Raw genomic sequence first — 23712 nt, 5'->3', positions numbered from 1 at the left:
AGCCTTTTTATTTGGGATAATTTCTCAGAGCTAATTAAGAAACTAAGGAATGTGGGGAATAAAGTATCAGAACTGTAGAGCATGTGAAATCTCTCGCTGGTGTTTTATGTGAAGCTGATTTTCCCTCAATCAGCTTTCACCGAATCTTTTGAACAAATAATGCAGTTTTTTCCAAGCTGCCGGCGTGTCTCACAAGGTGTCCTTTGGTCGTGGCACATGACACACTGGGTTAGCGCTGTAAGACGTGCCTGTCACTCCCAAGTCTGTCAGTTTTCTCTGTGCAGGGCTGCTATTATTGAAGTGTTTTAATCCAGTCCACGATCTTTTATCAATCTAACCCTAATGAAGTAGCTTTTAGTCAAAAAACCTAATAAAGCGCATTTCATCAAGGAGCACCTTTCATTACCTAAACATAACCAGTGAGCGAAGGTAAAAAGTGAGTGAAAATGAAATGAATAATGACAGGGGAAAACATAAACAAAACAAGATGCAAAACTGATAAAGCTGCATGTTATGCCATTGCAGCGTCCCAAAGCAGACTTTGTAGGTCTCCAAAAAATGCAGTGGTTATCTCTGCGTGACAGATAAGCTGTGGCCAGTACGGTACGTCAGCAATGCCAAATTACACCTTTAATTTGTGGTGAGATGCAGGCAGCATCCCACAACACAATGTCAGGATAAAATAAATAATATCAAAAAAATAAGTGGTTCAGGAAAAAGTGAAATACATCACTCAAGAATCTACGAGGTCATGTCAAACATCTCCCCTGATCGCATTCACATCATTCGCTGTGCTCCTCTGACAGTAGAAAAGCTTTTTTTTCTGATTTTCTAATCACTGATGACTTCTAAACACCCTGACATTCACAAATGCTGCAAATATCAGTCAGTTTAATTTAAAATCTCTTTTTGTGACTTTTGGGAAAACAGAATTGTGTTTGGATTTTTTTTCCTTTTTGATAATGGCAAACTAATAAAGCTGTATGATGAAAACAGTCTGCTGTTTAAGTCTTATAGCTTGCTGAAAGGTTGGACTTCCAGCTGCGGGCTTATTCACGTACTTCTAAGTGGATGTTTCTCAGAGTTGTAGCAACAGAACATGAGAGATTTGGTCCGGCTTCCAAGAAGCAAGATTACATGGCACATAGTGCTGTCTGGAGGGCAAGGGAAAGATTAAATGTTTCTTCAGCCAGTATTGAAAGTGTCCCAGGCTGAGCAGTGATGGAGAGGGCTAACACATGATGGAGCTGGAGGCAGCAGACACCTGTTGTGCTGCTTTGTCCAGGTCATACATCATCAAATCACTCGTATTCCAACAATGAACAATAATTTCTAACATTGTAATAAGAGAGATAATCGGTTGTGCTCCTGAGCCATTTCAAGTACAAGAACTCCCGTTTCTTAAAGTCTGGCTTCAAAGGGCCGCTCACAAGATCGTCCAGAATGAGGACGACCGTATGGAGTTGACAATTTGTCCTTAAGTAAATATGTACTTCAAGTCAAAGGCGATCGTGTCACGTGACTGTTCGATGCCACTCGCGTTGCTCGGCACTGATTCCTGTGTCCACGACCTCGCTCAGCAGTGGACATGCACACAAGTTCTGGACGGATTTATACTCTCAACCTAGAGAGCTCAAATACACCTTTGAAAAACTGCAGAAGCTGTTCATGGAGATCGAACCAAAGAAAATGACACAAACCCTGAATCAGCCAAAGAGACACGTGGACACTGCATCTTTTTTTTTTTTTTGTCTTTTATAGCTTATTTGTATTATATTCCTTTAATTTAGGTAGCCATGTTTGCGTAGTGTTAGAAATGTTAATGTTAATGGCTGTTACATCACCAGTCTAATGTTTAAATGTGAGAAGTTCAAAAATATGCTGAATTGAATTGTTTAAAAAGAGGGGTTTGGTGGGGGTTGGGAAGGGAAAGCTTTTTGCTTATCAATTTATCAATTGATAAGCAAAAAGCTTCAGTTCAGTTAACTGTTAACTGTTGTAAATAGCAGAGTTCAGTGCTTTATGTTGTAAAAATGCACCATATTACATTTGGTTTTTCAAAGGAGAATTTTTCTTTACATCTCGCAAATTGATTGTGACAAAATCTGGTTTCACCTTAAAGAAATTGTCTTTCTTTGTAAAACTATAGCTTTGGTTTGTGGTGATTTTTAAGGAATAAAATAGATTTTTGTGAAGATTTGTTGAGCAACATTTTATATCAGGACACGTCTAAAGGACAAATGTATTTGTAACTCATTCAATTTACCAAAGTGATTTTTTTAAATTATCTTTTTTGTTTTTTTTTCAATGTACACTAATAATTCTGAATAAAATAAATATTTTTCACTTATTTTAAATAGAAATTTAGAGTTTCAATCCAATCAGAGTTTTAGTCTGAGTAAAACTAACACATTTATCAAATTAGAGTAATTTTTTTTAAGTTGGTTCAAAGTAACATTATTTTCATTGTGGTATAAATCCCAAACCAAACAAAAAGCATAGGATAATAGACTCCTTACATTATATGTTTAAATCAACTTCCAACAAAAAGAAAAGAGAGACACAGACTGCAATTTATTTAAATAAAGATTATTAGTACAGTTTCATATTTTTTGGACATATCAGAAATATTATTTCTGCAAGTGTTAAAATATTTTTTTTTTCCATTTTTCTTTATTGGGGGCTGCAAATATTCATTTTAGCTGTTCAGCTCCAGATTGGTGGGGAACCTCTCGACACCCTGTGAGTGATTTACTGCCAGCTTCAGTACAAAGGAACTAAAGGCAAGTGAACAGGCTTTGTAGATCAGCTCAGCCTGTACTTAAGATTCAGATATAGCTCAGACCTCATACTGCACTTTATCGCACCTAATGTGTTCATTTGAAAGATCGACTGTCAGAAAGAGCTTATACTGAGTGATTAATAATAAGCATGTATAGTCAAGACTCAATTCTTAGGTCATAATTTGAATTTTAACATTGTTTGTGTAATTACAGTTAAACTAGTTCATTATTTTGCAGACTGACATTTGACAGTTAAAAATAATTTCATTTTATTTGGACCTGACACATTTCCTACTAATGTGACTTTTGTGACTCTACGGGAGATTTGCACTCACTAACACAGAGATCAGAGGAACAACAAATCCCAGTAACAGCCTGTATCTGGCTGGATAGTGAGCTCATGATCCTGCATTTAGTCACTAGCATATACAATACTGTATATACTTATATGTACAGTATGGTATATATTTTTCTATCCAGGTATGCTTTACTGTATTATCAGTGTGCTGAAAAATGAAGGCTTTCCTGATGGTATTGTATGCTGAATCAAAATCTGACTGTGTCCATAATTCCATTAATTTTGACAAGATCATTGTTTAAACACTATCTGACTATTGTTGCTGACCACCTGCATCCATTTATGACGAGAGTGTACTCATCTTCAGACAGCTGCTAATGCACTGTATCAAACAGGTTTTATGAACATGGTTATGAGTTCATTGTCCTCAACAATCACCAGATCTCACTCTAACAGAGCCCCTGTGGGAGGTGGTGGAACTGGAAATAAGCATCATGCATATTGACAATAGCATGTGATGCTATTGTCAATATGGACCAAAAATCTTTCAGGATACTTTTCAACACCTTGTTGAATCTATGCCATAAAGAGTTAAGGGAGTTGTAAAGCTGTGCATAGATAAGGAGATGTTGAGTGAGACATTCAGCCCATTCAATCAGACTGTTCTCTTCTAGTCAATTTTAGGGAAACTCCAAGACCAAAATAAAACATTTTGTCCTTCGACACAGCTGGGATTACTCTCATCTACATACACATGAGATCAAAAGATCCCACTTTTTGCAGCAAAAGTTTTCCCCCCTCACTTGGCAGTGAGCACCGGCACATTACAAGCATCCTGAGGTACACTGTGTTTCAAGACTACCTCTGTCCTCTGCCTAATCATCCTTTACAGTTTTCTCTTTAGTTTCATTAACTACAGTTGACCTTAAATGCAAATGATTTGAGATAACTCTGTCTTTTATTTTGTACTTCAAATTTTGTATAAACGAACCGCACTACAGATGTGAATGTAATCCAAAAGAATCCAATAGGCTCACACTGTTTTTTTTGAGCATTGACCTCAAAAGCACACCCATGTTCTTTACAAAGTGCGTGTTATTTATTGTGAATGGCAAATGACAGTGCTAAGCACCTGCTGTATGTGATCGCCTACACAGTGAGCTGGCAGGGCTGATCGAGGACATAAGGCGAATGAGAGCCCGCCTCCAGGGGGATCAAGAAGTTTCAGCATCCACAAAACCCACACCCCACCCACAATGCTGTGCTCACAGTGCTGTCACAAAATAATTGATCCAATTAGATCTTTAATATCCATGAATTCAAGCATCTCTTTTCAACAACACAGCAATGAAAGCATCAGTAAAGAAGGTGTATATACAAGCCCGACTCCCACTGTAGCAGTAAGAAAACCTACACACTCCTCTGAAAAAGTACAAACACAACAAAAACAAAAAATAATTAAAAAAAAGCTCTTTAAGAGGAGACAGAAAAACTGCTCTAAGCCTTTTTTTCTCCCCAAACACCCCCACAAGTATGGCTTTGATGTTTCATCAGCATAACATCTCACTGAACACATCTAAAAATACAAACTGCTGCATAATTGTGAATTCAAACTTTGTGGGTGTAACATGTTTCCAACTTGTGTTTTACAAAGCAGCCAACTTGAAAACAATTAAAATGCCATTTTTGGCACTCAACAGCCTTTAAATGACTCAACGTTATCAGTAGAGCACACTAAGTGATACACAGTACTGTATAAAACAGCAACATTAAGATTAGTAGACATAAATGATAAGAATGGGTCCTTCTTCAAACCCAAGAACTTTCTGTTACTGTTAGTTTGAAGGTTGCAGAACTCTCACCCCAACTAGTCGCAGCAGATGGCCCCGCCCCTCCCTGAGCCTTTTTCTGCTGGAGGTTTCTTCCTGTTAAAAGGGAGTTTGTTCTTCCCAATGTCGCCAAAGTGCTTTCTCAAAGGGGTTCATGTGATTGTTGGGTTTTCCCTTGTATGCATTATTGTAGGGTCTACCTGACAATTTAAAGGGCCTTGAGTCGACTGTTGTGATTTGGTGCTGTATAAATAAAACTGAACTGAACTGAATCAGAGAAGAAGCTTGTTTGTGCAAACAAGTGGAGCACCTGCTGTTGAAACTGATTGTTATAGACAGCGATAACATTCATTCACCTCAACTTACATTAACATCATACTTCTTTTTATACATCTATTTAATGGAGTTTGGGAATTGGTTGATGGGAATTTCTTTTTAGGACATCAGAGGTTAGGCGAACAGTGGTTAGCACCGTTGCCTCACAGCAAGGTCCAAAGTTAGTTGGATCAGGTTAGTTGGTTAGTGTATATATATATATTTATATTTCTTCATACATTCTTATATATTCCTATACTGTGTATTGTGTATTTTGTTGTACAGTTATTTTGTTTTCAACTTTAATTTATATATTTTATCTTATTCCTTCCCAGTTAAATTTACCCTTCATTCTAATTTGTGTTGTACAGTTATTTCATTTTTAACTTTAATTTTTATATTTTATTTTATTTTATTCCTTCCTACTTAAATTTACCCTTTTTAATTTTCATATTTATTTCCTATCTTATTCATAGCCTTTTCTTTTTTTCTTTAGGTCACGAGCAGTTGTCTATTTCACTGCATATCCTATTGTGTATGACTGTGTATGGGACAAATAAAATTTGAATTTGAATTTGAATTTGAATTTGAATTTGGTGATCCTAAATTCGCCGTAGGTGTGAGTGTGATTGCAACTGTGGATGGCTTGAAGCTTGTGACAGACTGGTGGCCTGTCCAGGGTGTACCCTGCCTCTTGCCCTGTGATAGCTGGGATAGGCTCCAGCTCTCCCCTCAACTCCGAATTGGTTAAGTGGAAGAGAATAGATAGATGGATTGATGAAGTTGAGCTTGAGATGATCCACTGGCTTCTACCACCAGGAGTCATTCTCTACTGATGAAACAGCAGGGATGCTGAAAAATTGAGAAAATGTTGCAGAATAAGTAAAGAAAAAGTGTGAGATTAGTTTGGGAGCGTGCATTATGAAAAAAAACAACTATCATCATTAAGAGGAAGTGACATCAGCTGTACCAGTAGTGATGTCACTGAATCACAGTGAACCTCTTTCACCTAGAGTGCTGAATTATTTAGCAAATATATTCTTTTATAAAAGTGTAACTGTCTCCTTATCACTGTTATCTTTTTAAAATATAGTTGAGTGCTTTGTCTCTAAGAAATGAAAACCCAGAGCATCTAAACCTCAGAGCAGTGCACAAAAGAGTCCACCAAGCGGATGCTGTAAGCTGCGCCTTAATTATTGGTGCTTAGGTGATAATTGAGGTGCTTGGTGGTTTTTTCAGAGAGGCAAACTGAATGACTCACTAGTGACTCATGATCCGATCATGTAGCAGTGAAAACAGAAAGCTGCAGCTGCTCTTTCTTATATGGAAATATATTGCCAGGCTGTGTAGCGATAGCGGATCCTGTTGTCAAAGCGCCGCGTTTGACTCTGTTTTCTCTTCAGTAGAGAAATAGCAGAATTGTGTTCCACCTATGGGATCATAAACATCTTTTATGTTTTCCACGGTTGTTGAGATAAAAAAGAAAGAATTTTTGTAAGGTGTCACAAAGCGAAAGTGTGGTGTGACATTTAAATGAAATTGTAACATTTAAAGTTTGGAGACAGAAGCTACAAATAGATGCGTTAAAAGGAATAGTGTTTTCAGGTATTTGTGGTTCCACATATTTAAGCTTTTTTTGATCTGGTGACATGGAGCAGGTCATTTTCAATTCGGGGAAAATCGCAGTGAATAACTCAACAATGTAGCAGGTGGACTTGTAGGAGTCAGTTCAGGTATTTTATTAGCAAATCAGACGATGGGCAACAAGGTCTTACTGTGGAAAAGTCTGAGGCAGGCAGGTTAGTTTCCAGTGAAGAGTTTTTTAGGAGGCCTGGCTTTCTGGCTGGCTGGGTGACATATGAGAGGAATCTAGGGCACAGGAGGAGAGGCGCATGGAAATGATAGGAGCAAGCCATGAAGTACGGAAGCCTTTACTCATAGAGCCTGAGCGTGCTGTTGATATACACTCACGCAGGAGGAGCGAGCACAGCAAAAGACTGTGCATTCACTAGCTTTTCACGGCGCCTGTCAATATGCGGTGCAAATAGGCATCATATAAAGTGAAGGAGGCTTTCATTAGGCTGAAAAGAAAATGAAAAGAGCAAAGAGGTAAAAAGAGAGGCCGGATCAACGATTGCTGGATCACTGGTGTCGGACGATGTGGCTGCTGATAGCAGGATGAATTCTTGAGTGGAAGGAGTCATACTTTGTGCTCAGATTCACTCGATTGTTTAAAAATTGATGCGACGGCGCTTTCAAGTAAAGAAACCAAGTAAAGAAACAGAAAGACAATGACCCAAAACATAACTGGAAGCAACTTAAGAGCTTTTTTTAAGACCAAAAAGACCAAAGGTTTGCATCAAAACTGAGACTTTCGTGACATCCATGGTTTATAGAGTTCAGTCACTGATGACAAAAAAGATTTCAAAAAGCTTTTCTTGTGTTTCACTTTGGACCCAGTGAAAGTTGCATCACTTTTAAAAGGTTATAATTCATAACTGTCACTGTGCCGATTTTGGCAGACCCTTAAATTGAAGCTGAATCTTTGCACTTTAATCACAGCTTGATTGCTTGATTTCGTATTCGTAGCGCGCTATAAAGAGGGGAAATTATTAATACTGTGTCGTAGCTGGAAAGACTTTACAAAGCACAAAAATGACTTTAGAAACAGTGAATGTTTTAGAAGACACAGACTGTGCGTTTGATGTGAGGTTGTGTTTTGCCAGAAATTCGTTCTCTGTGCTTGGTTTATCCATTTGTCCACCCCTTCTGTTCAGTGTCTCTAAGGTTCAAGTTGGAAGGTCTCTGTCATAGTTTTATTTCTTTTTTGTCATGGTCCTGGGCCATGTTGGCCCAGCATTCTTAGTTTTCTTGTATTTTGTTCCTTATGCCGTGGTTCCTAGGTTCTGTTAAAGATGTTCCTTATTTGATTACCCCCTGTGTGCCCCTCTGTGTATCTGTGAGCCCTCGTTTCCCCTCCTTGTGTTTCATTTAATGTTTTCCCCAGCCCGTTATGTCTGTGCTCTCTCTCCTCCGGTCTGAACCTCTGTGTACTTCCTGTTTTACTTTGACAGTCTCTCGTCAGCATGCGTCATGTTGTGTTCACTCCTGCCCTGTCTCGTTACAATTATCTGTGTCAGCTGTGTTCCCCGTGTGCTCAAACTTCCCTCGTTAACCCTCCGTGTATTTATGTGCATGTCTCCCTCAGTTCAGTGTCGCGTCGTCAATGTCTCCTCCCCGAACCTGTGTGCCTTTCTGTGTTCCCTCAGTCCTCAGTTAGCATTCCCAGTTTAGTTCTGTTTCTTTGTGAAGCCTGCAATAAAGCAGTGATTTTGAGTTCAGCTTTTTGTCTCCGTGAGCTTTGCGTTTGGGTCCTCATCTGCCTCCACACAGCCAGTTCATGACATTTTTCTTTTAAAAATCAGCAAAATGCAACATTTTACATTCAGTGGAACAGTAGTTGGAAAACCTGAGATAACAGAAAGTCTTTTCTACTCTTCTTGATCCCTCAGACGATAATTCAAAACTTATCTCAAACAATTAATATGGTCAGAACCCTTAATTTAGTGGCGTTTGAAGTGATTCACCCTTCTTTTAATCTCATTGTAGAGAAGTGTTTGTTGTTTTTGTATTTAGGCCACAGCTGAGCAGTGAGGCATAGCCCATTATGAAAAAGCATAGTGCTGTAATTCCTCCCCCTGCTTTAAGCTGGGTTGTTTCCTTCTCTGTGAAGCACCACCTTGAATCTACACCAGCATATGAAATGCACTATTTGTCTCGCCTTGTACTGTTTTTGACCCGCACTTGCTTGTGCGCTGTGAGCGTTGCAGTCTATTTTTTTTAATCTGGTTTAAAATTGAACTGTAAATGAGGCTGGATAAGAGCATCTGTTAAATAGAACTAAATAGGATCAACACTGTTTATTGTCCCAAACACATTTTTTTCCCGCTTTTGTTCTCAGTAATACTCTCAGTTAGAGGATAATATCAGAACAGACTCGCAATCCATGGTCTGAATCACAGTTCTCCTCACAGATTTGGTGCATATCATGTGATCACATTGTTAGTTGCCTGGATCCAAAGCCTGTCACTTCTACTCAAAGTTAAAGGTCCAAGTCACAAATCTCTGGGGTCTTTCCTCGTTCTCCTCGTGTCTGTTCACTCTGGTTGCTTTCGCTTCCTCCCACAGTCTATAGACATGCACGAGGTGCTCATTGGTGATTGGCCACAGTGTGTCTCTTGACTTGTCCAAGGCGTATCCTGCCTCTTGCCAAATGAAAGCTGGGATAAGCTCCGGGTCTGCCAGGCCCCTGAACTAGACAAACAGATGGATGGATAACATTTAATAGCACAAACTGCAGTATAGAAAGTTACTTTCAGCTTCTCCTTTGCCACAAATGGTCACCACAGTAAGAAGCTCCACAGGTTTGATTTGGCAGTTTTACACAAGATGCCCTTCCTGCAGATTTGTGTCTCTGCCTGGAATTGAACCAACAAGCTTGCACTTACCAAACAAATGTGTTACCTGCTGCATCACTGGAGGGACCTAATGCATGCTGTATATGAGTGTACATAATGTACAGTGTCAGTTAATTGTATCTAATGCGCTCCATCCAGCACGATAATGCAAAAAGGTACTTAACACCTAAAGCAATGTGAGAAAATGTTTTTTTAAATTCCAAATTAGCACTTTGTCGTTTGATACAGAGCGTTTGTTCATGGTATTACTATAAAAACTAATAAAAAGCTGAGTGAGAATGCTGCGTGTGGCAGTGGCGTTAAAATCCCAGTGACCGAGTAACCCTGGAGCAGATGGTGAAGCCTGGTTGGAGCTTTGCTTCAGGGTGAAATCAGAGGTCAGCAGTGATCTCTGCAGATTCTTACAGGGTCTTGTTTTATTTATATAACATACATTTGGGGCAGTTGGAAATAAATGAGTGGCAGCCTGCTCTCTCTTTGCGGCTACCTGCCCTGCAGAGCGCCTGTGACCGAGGCTGTGAAGCTTCAACAGACCCAGTTAGGTTTGTACTGTATAATGTGATTTTAGCAAAAGCTGCTGAAGTCGAGACCTATTTGGTTTTCTTATCACAACTCATGTTAAAATTAAGCTCCCATGTCACATGTAACTGTGAGAAGTTATCAAGTAAACTGTGAGAAACGCAGAAGCTTGACTGAGCTGTGAGTCTCCCCTGCAGTGTGATTACTGTGATAAGGGAAACCACAATCCAACATTTTCCACTATCTGTTTAATCGGATGCACTGCGTGAACCCTTTCTTTTAATAGTCTTTGCTGGCCACAAACACAGAGACTCTGATAAGGACTGTGAACGGTGTTTTAGGACTATCTTGGGCAGCTGTTACACAAACACAGTTTTCGTTTTGTTAATGTCTGATATCACAGTTACACTCGAGGCTAACGTGAGAAATGTGATTCAGGTATCAGCAGTGTTGGGGAGTAACGGAATACACGTACCGCCGTTACGTATTTAAAATACAAAATATGAGTAACTGTATTCCGTTACAGTTACCGTTTAAAAAGGTGGTATTTAGAATACAGTTACTTTGTTGAAATAAATGGATTACACGGCGGTACTTCCCTGTTTCATATTGTCGCGGGTCAGGCCTGTTTGGGTTTTGTTTGACAGCTGTGTTCTGTTGTTCCAGGTGGCAGCGTTACGGTTGCCATGGTTACAGGGTGCCGCTCTCTCTCTGCGTGTTTCCTGGGTGAGAGAGCGCCTGTTGTTGTTGTCGTGCTAAGCTAATAGGCAGAATGCTACAGGTATAGCTCTAAAGAATGTAGCATCATAGGCAGTGTAGTCCGTGCTGCAGGGAGAATGGACTGCCATACACGTTATGTGTCTGTGAGCGAGGGAGGGACACAAAGGAAAAGTACGAGCTGTCATCGAGCAGAAACGGGAGCTGGAAGCATGTAAATATAATAATAACCACTGCAGCCAAGAAGAGTGCCTGACAGTTGTAAGTAAGCTATTAAGACTCGACTGTACACCGTGTTCGTGTTTTCCTCCAAAAACAATAAGTTCCTTTGGAGCAGCCTTTCAACGCCTCTCTCTGTCTCTCGCAAGCGAAGTTGACCCAGACAACAAAGTAAAGCTAGTTTTTGGCTACGAGCCCAACACGAACCCGACATATTAGCCAGAGGTCCCTTTACTACGGTTCGGAGCCGCGGACCTTCAGTAACAGTAATAAATCACAGCAATAGTACATTCACGTAGTTGTAAACAGCATGATAATATATTAAGTAATCCAAAGTATTCAGAATATGTTACTCTCATTGAGTAACGTAACGGAATACGTTACAAAATACATTTTGGGGCATGTGTTCTGTAATCTGTACTGGAATACATTTTAAAAGTAACCTTCCCAACACTGGGTATCAGCAACATGTCATACAGCAGCACAGTCTCAGGTGTTTTAACTGGTAATGGTGTCTGAGATGACTGGGGTGACTGTAAGATGCAGAGCAGGTCACAAGGTTCGATCCCTGGCTGCTCCAGTCTGCATGCCAAATATCCATGGGCAAGGTACTAACACCAAGTTGCTCTCCAATGCATCCATGAGAGTGTGTATGTGTGTGTGTTAAATAGAAAGCTCTGAAGCATAGGGAAAAATGTGCTTTTGTAAATGAGAGGTGAATGAGACTCTGAGTGCTCGGGTAGAGTAGAAAAGCACTACAGTATATAAGAACCAGTCCATTCACCAAATTGTTCAAGCCAAACTAAAAAAGAGGTGAAGGTCCCGGGATGTGTTTGGTTCATCAGGGATGAATCTCAACTTGAGTCTGAGGTGAAACAAACCATGAAGTGTGCAGAGAGTGTTGAGAGGCTGCAGGATGTAAAAGATCTGCTGCTAATGTCTTGGGGTCTGAGTACTGTAGTGCTGCTGGTTCAGAGCAGGTTTTATCTCAGGTGCCTTTTGAGAACCGACCCACAATTTGAGAATTGATTATTATATTCCCTTCACTGGCTGAAGCTGAGAAAAGAAAATGATGGCAGACAGAATATGTGTTCAGCATTTGTCGGTCTTTGCTGTCGGTGGCTCTGAACTTTTTGTCGACTTGTGGTGCTTACTTTCTGAAACAGGCTCCCGTTTTTTGGTGGTGAGACGTAAAGCCTGGTTTAGGTTAGGCAGTAGCAGCGACACCGTTAAAGTGGAAAGGCTTATTAGAGATTATTCCTGGCCAAGTAAGACCTGTTCTGACAGCATATTGAGGACGTGTAGCTATTTAAGAGGGATGGTAACAATGTTCCGCTCAGCCAACCAATACACAACGAATGAATAAACAATAATTAATGTCTTCAGCAACAATGTAATATTTTGAAAACAGTTTGACAGCATGAAAGGTTTTTGTCATAGTGATGAACTGACAGATAATTTAATCTTTATTCAAGCTATAATAAGGGCTGCTGCATCTAATAGTGTCAGGTTGATTGTGGATCAGACAGTTAATGAAAGTGCTTTCAGACTTGCTTCAGCGATAAGAGATGCTGCCTTCCTGGTGAGGAAGAAGTCTGAGTTTGTGTAGGAAGTAGCCAGGCTCTCCTCAACTTAAAGCTTGGGTAATGGAACTAGTCTCCTGGAGGGAGGGAAGGGCTGGACTCTAAGGATCAACCAAATCACTACCAGGTAACGACTTAAAGTGATTACAAAATCTGTGCTAAACAAACCCACACTCAACATTCAGTGCTTTATTTAAAAAACATTTTTGCTGTTGTTGGTGTGAACGTGATCAACGGTTTTACAAATATAGAAAGCGTTACAACAGTTGTCAAGAGAAATTTGAATTACATTTGAAACTAATCCAGTTGTTCTGATGATTTTACATTTTTTTGTTCTAGCTGACTTTAAAAGTCTTTCTTCCTCTTGACGTTTCTGTTTTAAACATGATTTCCTGCTTGGGATGAGTGAAAGAGACGTGATAAGTAATTAAACAGTCCTCATTCTTGTTCTCTTTCACCTGACATATTATCAGGGGAAATGCTAAGTTTGTTCTTCAGCTTTTCACCTTTTTAAACTGTGCTGCTGATTTTTTTTTTTTTAAATTTCATGACGTTAACAGAAAGCACACAGTTGGTGAGAGAGTGCATCAAGACATCAGTAGATTTCAGAAATACACATATGAGGATTATTTTAAAGACATTTTTAGTTTTGTCGCCTTGTCTACCTTCTTTGGTAAAAATGTACCCACTTACGTATTTTCTGTCCTTTGGACATAAATCATCTCCATCTGAAGACGTAATGGCATGTAATCATCAGTTCAGGATTTTTTCCCCTTGTACTGCTACTTATTTAGGCATTAGTTGCAGACATCTTCCAAGCGAAAGATATTTTAAAAGTAAATGAAGTAAAAGCTATTTTTGACATCCAAAGCAGCATGAAGAACAGTCCTGATGCACAGTACTGTTACAGCAGGTTTGAAACCATCCGTCCATCACTTCTATGTCCTGTTGGTTAGCCATCACCAGTCTGTATCTGGAAGTCCCACAGGGCCTTAGCTCGGTCATTGTCAACCACCTTTGTGAGCTTATCACACTTTCACTTTGAGACTTCAGGCTCATAGTTCAAAAGCTGGGATAATTTCTTTCTGTTACACGATTGTGCTCCGAGTGTGGCACAAACTGGTGGTATCACCTTTGGTAATACGGGGCTTTCTGTTTTCATCTTTTTGTTCAATGTTGTCTTCACTAAAGCCAAATATATGTCAATTCAACAGACATGTTATTGTTATTTGGTGCAAGCTGCTTGGGTTGCACATTTTGCTCACTGTTTGAATTTTCCTCCATGTTTCCCTGTTCCAGAATGGACAGGGAGGAGTCACGTGACAGCACACTTGGTACATTGTTTTAAATCATCTTAACTTTCTGCTTGTGTTTAGTAGTTAGTGTAGTGGGGGAAATAATTATTTGATCACCCTGCTGAGTTTGTAAGTGGCTCACTAACGAAGAAATGACAAGTCTCTAATTTTTATTATAGTTTAAATTTAATGAAGTGAGACAGCAGATCGACCAACGATCCAGAAAAACAACTCAAATTACATAAAAGTTGCAAACTGATTTGCAAGAATTCTGGTTTCCACAGATTGGTTGACAAACATATTGCAGTCAATCAATGAATCAATCAATCAATTACAGATGAAGCTGCATATAAAGCACACTTCTCCACAGAATCAATTCCTTCCATTCCAACCTCTCCAGCACTGCGGGCAAAGACCAAACGGCTGTCAAGGGGCGTCAGGGAGAAGACTGTAGACATGCAGAGGGCTAGAAGACGGTGAGAAAGTGACAACTGCTGGTTTTATTATTTTGAAGTGGCAGAAATATGAAATGATCATCGGTCACACTCTGTTCAGCATCCTTGAGGATCTTACTTCATTGGGTGATAATGATCACTAGCTTGAAGGCAGTTACACAATCAGCAACACATTATGCCCTAATGCACTGAAATCTTGCATCTTACAAGAAGAAATATGAGCAGGCCGATCTTAAATTTGCTTAATAAGCATCTAAATTATTAAAAGAAGGTGTAGGAGAAAGGGCTGCGGTCAGATGAACCAAAATTAAATTCAGGGCATTTTTGACCCAAAGTGTTTGAAGGAAGAATAATGCTGAATATGATCCAAAGAACACCATCCCAAAAGTCAAGTATGGAGGTGGAAACATTATGTTTTGGAGATTTTTTCTGCTAGGGGAGAAGGGTGACTTTAAGGAGCCATTGGACGAGGCCATGTACCATACAAGAACCTCCTGAAAATGAAAAGATACATGGTTCTTCCTATATGACAGCAAAGAAGTGGCTAAAGAAGAGGCTCATTGAGGTCATGGAGTTTATTACCCAGTTTTCAGACCTCAGTTCTATATTCTTCCTTCTGTGAAGGAAGCTAAAACCTTGAGTTGCCAAAAAACTAAATGATTTAGAGTTGCTGTAAAGAGTGGTCCAAAATCCCCCCTGAGATACGCACAAACCAGCTGACCAACTACAAGAAACGTCCAACTGCTGCGCTTGCAGAAAGGTCATGTTTGCTTGCAATGACATGCAAATTGCTTTATAACATTTATGTAATGTGTTTTTTTCTGAAATTTGGTTGAATTGAAACGACCAAAGAAATTAGAGAGTGTTTATTTCTTATGCAAATGAGCAAACCTTTAGCAAATAATTATTTACCCCACTTTGTCACTGCAGCTCTTAATACCGCTCGTTCTTGGAGCCAACCTCTGCCATAAAATCAAATTGAGTAAAGGTAAACTCAGGGCAGCATCATCATTAGGGATGGGTATTGATAAGATTTTCATGATTCCGATTCCATTTTCGATTCTGTTTAACGATTCGATTCTTTATCGATTCTCTTATCGATTATTTTTTTTTTAAAAAAAGGAGAACACTAAGGTCAATTAGCTTAGATCTTTGTTTTATATCTTCTCTTTGAACAAGATAGAAATTTAGGAGTAACATGGCCTTACAAACCTAACAGTGAGATCTTAACAGATCCAACCTACGGCTCTTCAATGGGGTGTCACAGGGTCCCCAGGAAAAAAAATTGTGAATGTAAAATAATAAAATAAATATTCTTCTGTAGCAATAACACAAGAATATCCAATAATGTCCCTGCCTACAATTAAACACATTCACTTACCGAAAATCGGGGGCATCTGCTGTGGCAAATGGGTGCAAGCCTTTTACCACAAACTTAGTCACTGCTCGGTGACATTCGTCTATCCTGGCCTGAAAGGAGACGCTACCGGTAGACTGCAGCGAGAACTGCCAGCATCTGAGCCAGACTCTGTCTATCTCATCATGGTCACCTAAATGCACAGTAATGGCAGGTTTTGTAATAAGGCAGATCGCGCTAACATAATATGCACTGTTGTTGATTATTTACCTGCCGTATTAACGGGAGAGGACGTGCAAACGTTACCGCTGCTGCTGGGTTGAGATTCACGAGTCCGGAGCGGAATTAAAAACACGACATTTATTTAAGGTTATCGCGTGTTTTGTGAGCAAATGCTTTTGCATATTCGTAGTGTTTCCTCCCTTAAATGAAATATCTACTTTGCAAGTATTGCAAGTTGCCCTGTTGTCATCCGTTCTCGTAAAGTATAACCAAACTTTTTAGCGTTTGAGCCGCCATGTTTCCTGCCAGGTAAATGACGCTCCGCAACGTGGTGACGTCATTCGGGGCGACTGGAATCGATAAGGGAATCGTTTGCAAAAATGGCAAACGATTCCAAGGAATTGAAACAGTGGGAACCGGTTCTCAACAAGAACCGGTTTTCGATACCCATCCCTAATCATCATCTCCTAAAGCTCATTTAATGGTGGCCAGCTAGTGGTGTGCATCACAGCTAATTGAAGCCAGAGCACGAAAACACATTAGGAAAAAGAGCAGATAAGACCGATTCATTAGCATTTAGATAGCTCTGTCATTAACTAAAAGGAGACTTTTAATAAAAATTCACTTGCTGTTATTTATTTATTTATTTTTTGCTATTCATTTATGCCAGAACTTATATACAGAAGTGTTTCTGCATTACTTTTTTTTGGTTTCACTCAAACACTTCCTTGTGCTTGTTTGTATTGTCGGTACTTTCTCGTTGATCCTTTTGCTGAAAGAACATCAAAAAGGACAGAATTCTTTGTCTCTTGAATAAAATAAGTTCATCAACCATGATCTGCAGATTTAAGATCCTCACATGGACAATCCAGAGAATATCAAACCAGTGGGAGAAAAATCAAATATCCTATGAAAATGTCAGACACTACCTCAGCAATTTGTTTGCTGTTTGCAGAGCTGTGTGTTGAAAGAGTAATGCCCTTGTTTGCATTTCCTTTGGCTAACTTGAGTTAGTCATTATCATCTACCGATTAGAGTAGATTCTGGATCTGCATCATGCTGGAGGCGGCTTTGTGGAGAAGCAGCTGTCATCGAACCAATTAGTACATCTGCTATAACACAGGTGGTGTTTGCTTTAGCTACGATAGTGCTGTCGTTTGGTCCAGACCAAATATGAATTGAATTTTTTGAATTTGAATTTTTTGAATTTGAAATGTTTATTTCAGTCAACAACAACAACAACAGATTATAATTTTACATAAAAGTACTCAAACAGTAACCGAAAAAGGAATAGGCTGAAAATATCTGAAAATATTTCACAAGACATTTGTGAGATTGCTGTGAGACTTAGTGGACGTAAAACAGGTCACCAGGGCTTAGTTCAGTTCAGTGTTTTACATTGTTAAATCATAACATTACCTCAGTGAAATATACTTAAAAGGACAAAGATACTTATAATATAAAATGAAACCAATCAATTTAATGAGTTGGCACCCAATTCCCTGCCTTGTTCACTCTCCACCAGCACTACATTTTCAATTTGAGCTTTTATTGACATATTACCGCAGCAGCGTGATGGGTGGCGTGAGATTTCTTACAGACATTCAAATACCAGGAAAACTAATGAGCACCAAAAACAGACTGCTTTGTGTTGAGGACTAATCAGCAAAAAAACTGGACTTTCATAAATTGCAGGATAATAAGATGCAGGAAGCAAGTGAATTAACACAAGAAGAGATGTTTTTTAGGCCAGCCGCCAGTGCATAAAGTCTAAAACATGAAGCCAAAACCAGAAGAAGTCACAGAAGCAACAGAAGGAGACGACACCAGGCAGGATAACACACATCAAGGCAAGACAACACTTTATATACACACACAGGGTGATCAGGTTAATAAGGATAGCTGGCACACTTTACTGAAGTGGGTTTTACCCTGATGTTTAACATTTTCTCCTGTTGATGCAGTATTAGATAAATGAATTTTCTCCTGCTGATTTTCTTCTAGGGGAATAATTTTATCTCACATTATCTTATGTTGCACTTGGTTCGTGTAGTGCATGTATCCACTGGCTTTAACACTAATCACTTAGTGTGCAGTGGACCAAAAATTACAACAAAAGTATGTTAAGCTCTGCACACTGGCAGAGAGGCGAGAGAGACCGAGGAGTTTATTTCTCACTTTCCATAGGAAGAGTAACATGTGTGCTAGCGAGAGATTACTCGGTCACACCTGACCTTGTTCCCAAAGCTTAATTTGAGGATGTAGGTGCATCGATATCAATCAAAAGCAAAGATAAAACAGTATTAAGTCATTTTTGCCTGCTTCTTTATTCCTGGTTTCCTCTATTCTTATGCTGCTTGCATATGTGCTTTTAGCAAACAAGGCTAATGCGATATACGAACGAACTAAATGTAACTTACGTCTTAAAAAGGCAGGAAAGGAAATCCAAGGAAAAAAATAAAAGAAAAAATGTGATTTACTGCAGATGTGTGTCAACAAACAGGATAAAAGCAGGTTTAAGACACTTGAGCACTGGCCCCTCTTTTCAAACCTTGGGTGTTTTCTAATTTCTTTTAAGTTTGTCCTAAAGAAATTTTAAAAATTGCTGCAAACTTTTGAAGATAACACACCATGGGTCTATGTGAGGTTAGAAATGTTAAACCACGTGCACCTATTGTTTTCTGCGTCTGGCTGCCCAGCATGTCCAGACTCTGCTGTATCTTCATCACGGTAAACTCATCAATTCGACTTCTTTGTGTCGCACTGTCTAGTTGTTGTATACTTTCCGGCCTGCTGAGTAAGTGAGTGAGCAAATGGTGTGCTATTGGATTTGACATGCCCTGCAATGAAGGTCACAAGCACTTAGCCTGAAATTGACATGAAAATTTCCAAGGTGTCACCGTGTTCCCCGTCCATCCAGTGGAGTTTTTAGTTTCAGCATTTGTCCGACATACATACAAACTTCTGTAACATGGAGCATTTGAACTGTCTGGAGCAACTAAACAAAGCCAATCTGTGAACTAAGGTGTAGGTCTATTAGGTTATGTTGTGGTGATCCTCGAGTTGGGGGATTTGTGTTCGTACTGGAGTGCAAAATTAAAACCAATGGAAGATGGACAAGAAAAGTTCAAAGCCAGCAGGTGCTCAGTTTAGAAAAAAGAGAAAAGAAGAGAAACAAGCAAAAGATGCAGGTAAGCAGATGTGTGATTGGATAATGGCAGGTCATCCTGAAACAATCAGAATCAGAATACTTTATTAATCACTAAGGAAATTATGTGGGTTACAGTTGCTCCAAGAAGAAATGGTAAAAATAGTAATAGTAACAGACTAAACTCCAAACAATACATTATGTTACAGAATTTAATATTTCTGGGAGGGGGAGTGTTCGCCCAGGGCGCCAAACCAGCTAGGACTGCCACTGACTGTACCTTTAATATGTCGACAGCTATCGACTTACCTGAGTGTGACCAAACCAAAACCATGTCTCCATCCGGACATAAAATCATTTTTTTCAGATGTAAATAGGTGACAGTTTTGCTGGCTGCTGTAACAACAGTTCAGTCTGGTGTATATCCATTTCTTAGAGTTTATCCATTACCTAAACAACTGCTGGCAAGCAAAAAGGCTCTGAAGAAAGAGGAAATGATGTGCTGCCTGATATCACCCATTAGTTAGAGGCTTCAAGCTGAGCCTTGTCACTGTTGCCATGTTGGTATTTGGAATGATTAAATAACCCGCTGTAATATAGAGCTTACTGAGGAACTGAGAGACACTGCAAGCTCATACAGTACCAAGCTAGCCTCACCTTTCATCATATCCTGCTTGATTGTGTGTTTACATGGAACCATGATTTACAAAATTAACATAATGTTGGATTTGGATTTTCTAGCCAAAGTGCATATGTAATATAAAAACTTTACAAAGATACGTAGTGAAATAAAAAATGTTAAAGGTTTCATCACTCATGGACTTTTTTCTTCCTTTTTTGGACTCATCAGCACGAGTGGTGTGGGAATGTTTTTGAACTGTCTACTGATTCAGTAAAAGGACTCGATGTTACAATCCCTAATAATGCATTGCTTTAAATGGAGAAAATCTTGAGGGATGGCTGTTATGAGGAAAGGCAGCCCAGAAACTTTACCAGTGGCACACATTGTTGTGTGCCTCAACATTCGGTCTTTCACCCAAGCTAATCTGCTAAGCTAAGACTTTCTATTTGTGTGTTTTCTGGTATATTTGTTCATTCATGAGGTGTAAGATCTGTCAAAGACAAAAATAGTGCATGCTGATGGGAATACTCAAGCGTTTACTATGTTTTGTACAACTTTTATTGGTTTCCACCTTTACATACATATCAAATGTTTCTGTGTGTTTGACCTCACCTTTTGTCCAGTAAATGAAGTGTTTGGTTTTAGTCACATTACCGACAACTTTCTGAAACACGTCCGTCATTCCCACGTTCATTTTTAGCTGCGTTCATCTCAGCTAATTTGGTTTGACAGGAGACTTTTGAAGAACTCTGAGTTTGTTTTTGAATAATAATCTATTGCTCACATTTGGATAATATTCTGTGTTTGATGCGTCAAATGGCAGTTCAGCTGCCACTTCAGGCTCATAAGTTGTGTAAGTGTGTGTGCATGCTTGTGTGTGCTGTCTGGATGATGCCCAGCCTTGCTTCATGCCAGGGGATAAAAAGCTGCAGCCTCTATGGGAGATTTTGACTGAGTGATGGACATTGGGAGCTGTTTAAAAACTGTTGATCCCATTAAAGAGCAAAATAAGAGAAATGACACGTAGTCGTAAAATACTTGAACTGGATATTTTACTCTGAGGTAAATCTATATTCAAAGTGATATGAATAAAACTTTGCATAAGTGTTAAAATTTAAAGTGTTTAATTTGTGCTGATTCAGTAAAAGCAAGAAATTAATTGTTAATGGTAGTTTTTCTGTGTTGTTGATGCAAGAACTTTACTCGTGTAACTGCAGTAACGAGGCTGTGGAGTTTACATGAGTCAGTGATACTACTGAAATCAGACACAGACACAGTGCAGAACATGTTTGATTACGGGTGCTATTATGACTTAAAATATGGAAGATGGTTATTTATTTGTCATGTGCCGTTTGGCTCGATCACAATTTCCTCCTCAGGATTTACGCGCTGTTGATTCATGTGCCTCTCCTCTGTTTAAACACACACAAATATTAAGAGAGGGAGTGCTGGTTGGTTTAAGCAGCTTATCTCGACCTTCTGTTCATCTGTCTATCATAACCCTCGCTCTCCTCTGTGTATGAGCTTATAACACTTTCATCCATCTCTAACGAACGTGAAGAAAAATGCAAACACATTGTGTAAAATAAATGTTGCAGATGGTTTGGAATAATATCAGTTTTTGGCAGTGTTGTTTAAGGACTGTCTTCTGAACTCTGCACATAGAGTTTACGCTACCATCCTATTTTATGTTAGGGTGGATTTTTGCTGGACTGGCTCCAGGCCCATTGCAACGCTGCACTGGATAAACAGTTAGGAAAATAGATGGATGGACTTACGTTTCCTTAATATAATAAATCATTCCCTTTTGCACACTTCTCTTGGTGTTTTTGCAGTAAAACTAATTTTAAGTGAGAAGTTTGCAGAATTATTTCAGAATCATAAGTCATTCATACGATCTGCTAATGGTCATTATGGTCATTGTTCTTTTAGTTTTGGTTATTTTTGTAAAGCGCTATACAAATACAGGCCATTTACTATTTTTGTGGCAAATCAGTTGCTTTTATTGAGTACATAACCATGGCCTCAAATCATAAAATTTTGCACACGTATCAGGTCTGGTGATATTCATGCATTTCATGGGTTTTGCACAAGGGGGTTGTAAAATATGCCTGAGAAACATACTTTGAATTGAAGTTTGGTACACATGTACACACATGTAATGTCTCACAATCTACAGAAACATCTCTGGGACCTCTGATTATTCAGTACAAAATTTGCTGTGATTCAGACATACATTGTTCAATCTGGTCCTGGTATAAACGCTGTATGACAATTATTAATGAAATGACAGTTTTTACACTTTAATCCACTGATCCGAGCAGTTTGATCAAAGCCACCAACAACTTACCGCCTTATCTGATTTGCCACAAACTATCTATGTGCGACAGTTGTAGCAATCCTTTGATGTACTCCTCACAGGTTGATCACGTCCACCTTAAAAGTAATCTAAATAAAGTTCAGATCTTGATATGTTATGTGAAGGCTGTGTGCAGGCAGGAGTGGTAGTAGGAGGACCCAATTAATTGGGTTAATAGTTAGTTAATATTTTCTCTGAATGCGGGACGATTACGTTTGTACGGGACGGTTGGCAACTCTACTAACTAACCTTATAGAGAATATAAAGACAGTGTATAACAGTTTTCAACTTTCTTGATATGGACACCTGATTTCCTTCACACTCTCAGACTGTTTTAAGGTTGACTTAGCCTAAATATTTAATCTACAATTTGTATTCTTTTTATTGCTTCCACTGCAGGTTGACGGCCGACATCCAACCTGTAACTTCCTGCTGGAGCTGGAGAGAGACCAGGCTGAGTGCATAAAGAAGCTGAGGGAGAAGCAGGCCAACAGCAGCTATAAAGGTCACAATCACTCAAAGCACAACTGTTAGAAACCAGATATCTTCTAATAGTAACTTGGAAAAACTTTGTGTAGCTGGACAGAATCTTTAAATCTGGCTTGTTTCAAGCATTAACGTGGCCGTTGTGGCTCCACGGCTCATGCTAACGTTGCCTTTTTCCCGACAACAGGTGTTTGAGGAAATACCTGATTTAATACTGATTTAATTATCCTGCGTATTCATTCATGCACACCGGTTTGCTAACACCTGTGGCTGTGTAGCTTTCACTCTGCAGAGCGAGTCTCTAAATACTAAAGGAAAGAAAATGAGATAATTCATGGGAAGCAGCACAAATTGTGTAGATGTTAATTAACAGTGTTTTCTGTTTTATAAGCCATGACATCCTGATAGGTTATGAACCTTCAATGAAAGGCTGATAAACCCAAAGGTGAACTATGAGTGTCATGCTACTGTAAGAAAATCAGCTTATATAAGCTTAAAAGCTTATATAAATAAGCTTTATAAAGATTATATCTATATTAAGATGGTCAACATGAATGTAAGGTTTATCATAATTCACTTTGCATTAGTTTTGCACATTGCTCTACTGCCCAGCCTTTAAGACTGTCATTAATTAAAAGGCAGGAGTTATACTGGATCATGTCTCCAGTGGGAAGAGAAAATGTCAGCAGACGGGATGAGAATGTGACAAGCATTTCATCTCGTTTTATAGACTTTTCTTTAACATTACAAGTAAAATGTCATTTTTACAGGCTGTCCTCTGTATGTGAGTGATATCAAACAGCATCATAGCCCATGGAGTTAAGTTTCTGATGTGTTCTTTGTAATTTATATTTGGGACAAAGTTTCAGCATAGCAGACCCACATCAAGAATAGGGATGGGTATCGTTTAGGTTTTATCCGATACCAGTACCAAACCGATACTTTTGAAACGGTGCCGGTGCTTAAACGGTGCTCAAACCGGTGCTTAAAGAATGGAGAACACAAACTTTGTCCAAAAACCTCTCAT

General features: G+C 39.2%; 1 protein-coding gene across 3 annotated transcripts in view; it reads left to right on the top strand.

The window, feature by feature from the left end:
* LOC102775707 (vasoactive intestinal polypeptide receptor 2) overlaps nt 1–23712 on the top strand; it is a 78111-nt gene that overhangs the window by 4475 nt on the left and 49924 nt on the right. For all 3 annotated transcript variants that reach the window (XM_087831653.1, XM_087831652.1, XM_087831654.1), the window contains exon 2: nt 22599–22704. In XM_087831653.1, the coding sequence (XP_087687779.1) occupies nt 22599–22704 (106 nt within the window). The remainder of the gene's footprint in view (nt 1–22598; nt 22705–23712) is intronic.

The sequence above is a fragment of the Neolamprologus brichardi genome, chromosome 18, assembly GCF_056152115.1.
Source record: "Neolamprologus brichardi isolate AB-2024 chromosome 18, ASM5615211v1, whole genome shotgun sequence".
Classification (NCBI taxonomy): domain Eukaryota; kingdom Metazoa; phylum Chordata; class Actinopteri; order Cichliformes; family Cichlidae; genus Neolamprologus; species Neolamprologus brichardi.
This window is presented reverse-complemented; position numbering and strand designations above follow the sequence as displayed.